The sequence below is a fragment of the Atta colombica genome, unplaced genomic scaffold (genome assembly GCF_001594045.1).
Source record: "Atta colombica isolate Treedump-2 unplaced genomic scaffold, Acol1.0 scaffold42, whole genome shotgun sequence".
Lineage (NCBI taxonomy): Eukaryota > Metazoa > Arthropoda > Insecta > Hymenoptera > Formicidae > Atta > Atta colombica.
The window spans coordinates 159,682-169,405 of record NW_017259531.1 but is presented as its reverse complement, the minus strand read 5'-3'; the positions used below and the strand labels follow the sequence as shown (position 1 = coordinate 169,405).

The 9,724-nt window shown below is 33.2% G+C and overlaps 1 protein-coding gene across 2 annotated transcripts; it reads right to left on the bottom strand.

Annotated features, from left to right (window-relative positions):
- Positions 1-548: 548 nt before the first annotated feature.
- LOC108691218 (TATA-box-binding protein) lies at positions 549-2,828 on the bottom strand. 2 transcript variants are annotated; one of them, XM_018198887.1, is made up of 7 exons: positions 2,752-2,828; positions 2,232-2,468; positions 2,062-2,145; positions 1,893-1,999; positions 1,082-1,325; positions 808-1,006; positions 549-709 (listed from the first exon to the last, which is right to left on the bottom strand). In XM_018198887.1, the coding sequence occupies exons 3-7, from the start codon at positions 2,077-2,079 to the stop codon at positions 633-635; spliced, it is 645 nt and encodes a 214-aa protein (XP_018054376.1). In that variant the 5' UTR covers positions 2,080-2,145; positions 2,232-2,468; positions 2,752-2,828; the 3' UTR covers positions 549-632. The 2 variants fall into 2 exon arrangements, with proteins under 2 accessions (XP_018054376.1, XP_018054375.1); XM_018198886.1 differs by having other exon boundaries at positions 557-709; positions 2,062-2,468.
- Between the last annotated feature and the right edge of the window lie 6,896 nt (positions 2,829-9,724).

Here is a 9,724-nt window from a genome sequence, read left to right as displayed (position 1 = left end):
ATACATTACAAATATAATTGTTTGTAAATTATATTTTATTTTAATATATAGTATATATCAGAAAATATTTATTTTCATCATACAAATCGTCTGAAATATATACTTTAATAATAAGTAGAAGCGTATGTGGTTTTTAATCATAACCATTTAATTATATTAATTATTATTAGATATAATTTCTTGTAAATTAATTTTTTCTTTATTTTACATAGATGTGTGTGTATGTGTGTGTGTGTGTGTGTGTGTGTGTGTGTGTGTGTGTGTGTGCGTGCGTGCGTGCATGCGTGCGCGTATGAATGCATGTGTGATTTAAGATACAAAGAAATATATACAATTATTATACGTTATACAGAAATCTATAAAATAATTAAAGTTTCTTTAACATAATTATAATGATAAATTACACAGTATACATCAATATAAAATAATAAAATTAACACATAAAATATTAATAATACTGCATTATGTATTATAAAGATATATAAAAATACAAAATAAATGCTTTTCTCATTTTGTAGAATTTTAAAATCAGTTATCATAGATAGAAGAACAATTTACTATTATATAATTAATTTTTATATTTACATGTCTCTTGTTATTTTATTTGACATTTATTTTGTAAATAAGTAATATTATTGCTTTCTATACATCTTTAATGTCGGATATATAATATTTAATGCATCTTGTAATTCAGTTCTATTCTTTGCTCCTAAAAATTATCAAATAAATACATTCAATAATTATTTAGCCATCTGCTTGCTGTAATATCTGCAAAAATCTTACGTTTTACAGTATTAAAACACATACCTGTTAACACAACTTTACCATTTACAAATATTAATAATACAACTCTAGGTGAATACATTCTGTACGTTAGACCCGGATATAACTCTGGCTCATAACTAGAAAATTGACCATGAAATTGATATAGAAGCTCCAACTTAATTGGGAATTTCAAATCACATGTCGCAACTATATTCTGTATTTTAAAACTGGAAAACTTAACCTAGAAAAAAAAATAAAAGCACTGTACATTAGGTAAAAACTCTCTTGAGATTTCTAGGCGTGTGACATTGCTTACAGGGAATCCAAGTTTCTGAATTATCCTGGCAAATTTCTTTGCCGCCAAAAATGAATCTTGTTCGCTTCTCGCACCAGTACATACTAATTTACCAGAGCGGAAAATCAGCGCTGTTGCTCTAGGATTTTGTATCCTCATTATTAATCCGGTAAATCTAGCTGGATTGTATTCAGAATTCCTAGTTCTTACATTAATGTACATAAGTTTCAATTCTGTTTGCAAGTTAACTGTAGAGACTACATTTCTGTAAAAATAATGCAAACACTAATGAAAGAAACTACATCCTACTCACATCTAATGCTGATTCTACAATGAATTGGTAGTTGGAAGTCTTAGATCTGGTTGCGCCAATGTACTTTGACTTTAAGCAAAGTTTAAAACTCTTTCTGTCTCTCTTTTGCTTTAAAACAAGACAAAGAGAGTTTTAAGTCTTGCTCAAAGTAACGTTGGTACCACTAAGTTTTCGTTTTACAGCCTCTTTCATCAATCCTGAATAATGCTAATCAATGGTAACTCAATCACCATGATTGCCAATGTGAGAATACAGAAGAGAAAGAGAGAGACGTTCTGATACATTAAACTATTAGTACTTTTACGAGTTAATCATAGATTAATTTAATCAAAAGTTGAGGCCCTTAATCACTAAAGTTAAGTCAATCAGCGTTAGTCATACAAGTTGGCTATTGGTAAACTTCACCAATAAGACTTAGAATTATCAACTACCAACTTATTGTAAAATTAACATAATAACAGTACAACAGTAAGTAGATATTTATATGCAATGTAAATAATTACATGATTCAAGACCTACTGTAAACAAGGCTCTGGAATTTCTTTCGTGCTATTAACTGGTGTTGTCGGAATCATCATCGATTGCGGGTTGGTACTTTGCGACGTGCTTGGTCTCGGCACATTAGTCTACAAATTAAGTGTTCATTATTTTAGAAAGCGTATGTAAAATCTAACATTTAATAACCTACCGATAACGGTGGTGCCATGGATCCATCTTCGCTTGGAGCGTTCTTGGCTGGATTATTGAGCAATCTTTTTAATTCGTTATCCTCCTGCGCAACTTGTGTCATTTTGCGAAAACGTCGGTATCAAGCAAACATTAAACTCACTCACATGGACTGACACATTCATTACCCACCTAATTGTGTCTAACCTCACATACAATCGGCATAACAACCAGAGATTTGTCGCGTCCAACATGCACGCTCCAATACGTTCGTCACCGGATCCAATATGGCGAGACTAGATGTTCGCGTCGAGTTAGAGCATACTCCATGGATCAATTAAGAGCACGCTCCACCTCTTTGCCTCACCTCAGAAAGTGATACGATTGGGGCATGTTACGCAAGCATACGTAATGGTACATGAAAACGTACTGTATCGAAAAAAGTATTTCAGATTCAATAAATGCGTTTTTGATATAAATATAAAAATATAATATAACAATATAATATAATATTAACAAAATAAAATAATAAAATAAAATAAATAAAATAAATAAAATTTAAAAAATTAAAAAATTAAATAAAATAATATTAATACAATAAAATATAATATAATATAATATAAAAATATAATATAACTTTTATATTTATTAAAATCGCATTTATTTTGTATAAAAATATTTTTCAAATAATAATCGAGGTAACACAAAATACTTGAAATGAAACGAGACATATGTCCGACTCGTTCAAGTGGTCTCACGGATTAGGTTAGGTGACATGCTCACTTGTCCTAAATCTGTTCGTGTCACATTGGAACACATGAACTGCTCCAACCGCCATCTTACGGTTCTATCGGATGGTTCTATCGGACAATTTTTTCAATACAAAACGTTTTTAACCATTACGCATGCGTGCCTGTATCGGGCAGTGGTAAGCAGTTGATTGATTGCTGCTTCCGCTGCTTGACGCTTGCATGTGAATTCACCTTGAGCAAAGCTTAGCTACGTATTTTCGTACGAATCGACATAAAATTATATTTTATAGCTAGTCACATACACTTTTTGTAACAATAACAGTAAGTTTTTCGATCAATCACGTTGCTCGATTGTTATGGTTACGGTTACGGACGATCGAATCAAGCAATGCGATTGGTCGAAAACATACGTTACGTTTACAATACTATTACGGAAAGTGTGACACTAACTTATGTATGGTTTACAATGGGCAGTAGTTGATTAAGGAGTACCAATCATAGTTTTTCTCTTATTCAATTATGATTGGTCGATTTCTCCTCCTACTCTTTAATCCACTACTGCTACTGTCCATTGTAGACAATGCATTAACGTCTATGCATTGGATACGCAGCGACCAACAATGACTTCAAAATGCAGAATGACAAAAATCAAGCAATATACGTAAAATATAAATAATTTCTAACCATTTTGAATAAAATTAATACAAGGAGAGTTCAATTCAATTAGAATCATAATTAAATTAATACACAAAGAAAGATATGGGTCGAAGCTAGGTGTTCGTACTACTATTAAAATCTTATCATGTAATAAACAAATGTTTCGACCTTTATTAAGTTCTTAAATGTTCGAAAAAAGAGCTAAACAGACTCTTAAAGACATTTGTTTTATCATAAATATCATATTTATTTTATATTTATCTTGTATTATTTTTCATTTTTTCAATATTTTTTAATAATTATTAATTATAATTTCAGCTACGATAATGCTATACCTGCGGGATCTGCGAAATCATTTGTAAGTTAGCGGAAATCCAGACTCATGAATGTGTACAAGATTACCATTAAGTCATCATTGATGAAAATTTATATTTTTGCAAAAGATGGTAAGTACTAAATAATAAAGATATTAGGTGTACAATTTTGCTTCCGCCGTTTTCCTATAGATGGCTTTAGCGGTAAGTGGTGGTCGAAATAAATAGATCATAGACGTCATACAATAAACTTGGGCATCTGTCAACATAACCCCATAGAAACATTAGTCGATTTGTGTCTACATCATAAAATTATTCTCGATTGAAAATGTCAGTTTACGAGCCAAATTCTCGTCATTTGCGGGAGGTTTTAATTTTTTGCTTCAATATGAAGAAATCTGCGGCTGAGGTTCATCGAATGCTCTCAAATACTTATGATGAGGCCGCTATTAGTGAAAGAACGTGTCGTGAGTGGTTTCAACGTTTTAAGAACGGTGATTTTGACGTCCAAGGTCATACTCTGTATTTGGTGGGGCCAACTCGGCGTAGTGTATTATGAACTGTTAAAACCGACTGAAACAATCACAGGCGATCGGTATCGAACGCAATTGATGCGTTTGAGCCGAGCATTGAAAGACAAACGGCCGCAATACAACGAGAGACACGATAAAGTGATTTTGCAGCATGACAATGCTCGACCCCATGTTGCGAAAGTGATCAAGACATACTTGGAAACGTTGAAATGGGAAGTCCTACCCCACCCGCCATATTCTCCAGACGTTGCTCCCTCTAACTATCACTTGTTTCGATCAACGGCCTGGCTGACCAGCACTTCCGGTCTTATGAAGAAGTAAAAAATTGGATCGACTCGTGGATAGCCTCAAAAGATGACCAGTTTTTTCGACGTGGGATTCGTACGCTACCCGCAAGATGGGAGAAAGTAGTGGCCAGCGATGGGCAATACTTTGAATTATAAATGGATAACCAGTTTTTTTACAATAAAGCCTCGAATTTCGGAAAAAAAACGGCGGAAGCAAAGTTGTACACCTAATAATTATTTAGAATATGATCCTCACCTCCGATTTTGAAATTAGACTTAATCAATGTGTTTTTCTACAAAACGAAAGAATCTATAAGAAAAAACGTTAGATCGGTTTCGTAAACCGAGATATTAAACGTTACAGTTGACGATTGAGGTTAGGAAATCTGTCATAGCTGGTAATAGCGGTGAGATACAGCAACACGACTGGACACATCTGTGCGCCGCGGTCATGTACAACATGTAATTGAGACTGGAATAAATATTTTGTGCTTCAATTACACAAATTCTTTTCTTCAAAAACACAGTCTGCTTTAAAAATATGAATTATTTTCTGCATAATTTTTATTTTCACAACTGATAATTTGTTTTGGTTAAGTATATATCTATTTTAAAAGTATAAATTCTTTGCTTTAAAACATAAAGCCTATTCTATAATGTGCTATTTGTTTCCTGTTTTTTGTTTTTTACATTTTGCTTTTTTCTCCTTTGTAACCGTTTTATCAATAATTATTTCTCGCTATATTTTTCTTGTTTCTTTCGAAGTTTGTTAATTTTTATCTCAGACGATATAAAACAAAAAACCGGAAAGATAGGACAAGAAGCAAAAAGACAAGATGTAAAAAATAGCAAAAAACAGAAAACAGAAAACAAAAAGTACATTAAAATAGGCTTGAGGCTCCTGATTACTCAGTCAAGAACTGCGTTGACGGTGGTGACACAAAATCAGACGGCGGTCTGGCGAAACCGGTAGTCACATACTTAAGCCTTAAGCAAGCCTATATCTATGTGCTCGCCTGTGGCACGTTGAGAATGAACGAGACAGCGAGCGCCTTCTCTCAGTCGGTCCGAAAATGCTATATTATAAAATGCCTTTAAAAAGTGGATATCTTCAAAAAAATGTAAATAATTTCGTTAATATGCATTATATTAAATAGCCGTGTAAAGCATTCGAAATTTGATATTTTTCTATGAATTAAAAAAGAAAAGATGACCCTCCTATTATTAAGAGTCGAGATAACAATTTTTTTTCAAAAAATCACCGTGTGATTCTTGTTTTTGAAATTAAGAGTTCCGTCTGGCACCAATTTGTCAAGGAAGAATTGAATTTGCTGTTGAGAAATTCTCGAATTTTTTGCTGCCGAAAAAGTTTGTTTAAAACTTGGAAAGATGAAGAACGCGAGCGAGGCAGTGCGCCGGACGGAGTGAGAGAAGCAGGGTTGAAAAAAACGTTTAAAAAAAAACAAAAAACAAAAAAACAAAATGTTTTATATATGTTTTAAATAGCTTTAGAAAAAATCATATTTAAAACAAAAAATACCTTTTAAATATATATTTATTTATTATATTACAATTTATTTTATTATTTATATTTTATTATAACGTATTTTTACTTTTAAGTATTTTGAAAAGTTTCTGAGATATATTTTAATATTTAATTACACCTACTCCCTCATTTTTCTTAAATTTAATTTGAGCATATTATTATATAAATATATGTATATTTGAATGTGTTGTTTGCTATTTAATATTTTATTTGACTATACATAATATTTTAAGCAAATTTAAATAATAACATGGCCACATTTTGCTAATATGGTCCTTTATGCGTATTGATTACTCATGACTTCTTTTTTTGAGATTTTTATTTCAAAATAATTACTCCTTGAACTAATTATATTTCTAATATTAATCCATAATTTATGTTACTATAGCTTTTTGTAGGTTGCTGAGTTGCTTATTACAGGGAAAATAATGATAAATCTTTCCCAGGGACAGAATGGACTAAAGAGAGTGAGAAAAAAAGTACTCTACCATTTTACAATTTTCATAATAGTTAATAAGATATTAATTGCTAAAAATTGACGAAAATTGGACTTTAGTAATTTTTATTCAAATACTATCAACTTTATAGAAAAATTGCAAAAGACAAAAATTGTTTATTTTCTTCTCATAGAACTCATATGAATTTTTTCAGAATTTTTTATCAAATTTTTAGTACTGCATTTTCTTATTTTCGATAAGTCGGGCCGCTACTATGAGCCAGCGAATTAATGCACTGCACTGTACTTAGCCAAGAACTCTGTCACAGTATAATCATACCCAGTATTGACACTGAACGTCGACACTTTTGATGTAAATGTTCTTAGGAGGAAGGATTCTCTGCCATGTTGTGAAGTATACACAGTAGAACTATGATAGGACAGGCTCTTAAATTTGAATTTCTCTTAAGTTCTTCATACATCATATTCCTAAGTGTACAGTCCGTAGTACGAAGGATTCGATCTTAGGAATCCATGTTTCGTTCTTAGTTATTTTTACATTTATGACTGTTAAAATCTGACACGACTGGATGTTACGTTAGCATTACATTTATAAATGTATCATATTTGTGAATTGTGTTTTGACAGCCGGTCGATGTAACTTCAGTTTTAATCAGTAAAATCTCTCTCTATCAAATAACCTAGTGATTAAGTTGAAGATATTTCAATATTTCTCCGGAAAAAGACGGCAAAAGTTTTTTTAGAGAAATCTCTGAAGTACTCCAAAGCTTAATTGAAAGGAAGCGGATTGAAACCTTCAATAAAGACAAGTTGTAGTTTTGAAAAAGTATAATTGCTTTACTTGCCAATAAGAAAATATACTTTGTGAGCTGTTTTTTTACACAGGTAATATAATAATATAAATAAGCGAATAAGATAATCAACGATGGAGTGTTCGTGGCAAGAAGTGTTTTATTAGAGACAAAAAAGATAATCCCAAATGTTTAATCATAATATATTTCAGACTCACCATATTAAGAATGAGATTAGTAGCATTAAAATCCTTTTGTTTCTCATTCAATCCCGATGAAGATTGCAATCTCGGCATAATATATGAGTGCCAGAATTAAAATAGAATTAAATTGCAAATCTCCTAAGAGCTGAATGTATTCTAAATAAGATTTAAGATGTGTCATATTTTATTACATTTGCTTTTAGACGATTAAGAAACAATTAAAAAAAATAGATTTATCTAATTTATATATATTATAAATATATACAATTAAAAAAATTTTAGGGGTATGTAGTACTCGTTAAAACAAATCAAAAAGTCTTAATGAACAGTACTCCGAAAACTTTTTATTTCTGAGTTATGAAGCATTTTCTTCTGCAAAAAATAGAAAATAACTTAAATTTACAATAAATGTTCAATGTAATCTCTGTTTATTTCAACACACAATTCGGCACGTCTCTTCATTAAAGATCGAACACATTCAAAGACTCCGGGTTTATTCCGTATTTGTTGACAACATTTGTTGTCAATTCTCTGAGTCAATTCATCTATTGTATCAACTGATGTGGCATATGTATTATTGTATCCGTGCGTTATCGCGAATACATGAAGTGTCGTAAATTGTGATAAATTCATGAACTCTTCGTTTTCTCTTTTTTTTTGTGCATGTTCTTCTTTTGTGCGCATATAGTTGTATTAATAATAAACTCGAGCGATTTATGTGTCGACAACCGCATGTTCGTTTTATTTTTCTCATCTCCTTTTTCTTTTCATTTTATAACGATGTGAAGTATTATATTGTGCCGTCAGTGACGTCTCATTTGTGTCGGGTGCGAGAGATGCCACGAGAGGAGACAGGATAGCATAGGGAATCCCACTGTGCTTCTCGAGCTTTTCTCCTCCGCCCCATGAGCGACGTATCCTCAGCGGTGCGCGAACTTTCCTCAGTGGCTCTAGGCCTTCCTACTTCTGATAGTCGCACGCTCGACCTCGAGCCCGCGGTCGCCTTCCGAAAGGACAGCAAGTGCCCCTCGTAAAGAGCGCCCCGCCGTTCAACCCATCGCTCGTTCCACCTTGTCTTAACTGGACCGTAAAGGAAAAAGCCCAGAGTAAGTCCGACTTTTCTCTCCTGGTCACGAGTAAATAGGAACAGATCCGCTCTTTGCAGGCTTCCGCCCCATCGCGTATCGCAAATCTAAGCGGGACAATGTTCGCAAGAATGCAATGGGCCGCAATAAGTGGGCCGACTGGGAGCTGGCGTTGAGAGTTTTAATAAGGGAATATCGGATCGCGAGTTTTGATCAGAAAACGAGTACCATCCGGTTTCCGGTAATTACTCAGATCTTCCGTCGCGCCCAACTTTGCGGAGTCTGCCGCGGTTTATAAAACTAGAACGTAACAGTGAGAGTGGTGTCCCAGTCTCCGATCCGATGATACCGCCGTGCTCAGCTCTTTTTCTTCTCTCCTCTGTATTGCTATCGCCTTAATGACATCACAACAAGAATAAAATTTTAGCCCCAGCCTTCTCTTTTTTCCTTTCTTTTTTTTCTTTCTTTTTTTCTTTTCCTCTTTCTTTTTTTCATATATATATATTTTTTTATCTTTTTTCCCCCTTTTTATAAGGACCCATTCGCGCGGCTAGGAAAGTCAAGATAAACGGTCGAACTTCCCTTCACGCTTCCTTTCACTCAGGCGGATCACCTTCACTGCGAGAAGCCCGACGCTCCATGTCCCGCCGTCCACACCGACGGCAACTCGAAATCCGGGACATGACACTTACCATTTATACTTACTGTATTTTGTCCTTTACATCTTTCTAATCATTTTGAATCGAATCCTACGGACTCTCCGTAATTAGGATTAATTGCAAACACAGATATTTTTTTATTTTAGACATTTATTTATGTCATACTTACCGTAATTTCCTCTTTACAACTTCCTAATTATTCTTGGTACGGATCCTTTCTGCAACTAACTAGTACGCTAAAATTTTTATTCTATCTAGATTCAAATGCTTAGAGCGCGATAATACGCGTAACGCTATGATACGGTCGCGCGCGATGTAACCTAATGCCGCTGAGATAAGAAGCAATAGGGAAAGAAGAGAATAAATATTAAGTTCATCTATATACTATATATATTATATAT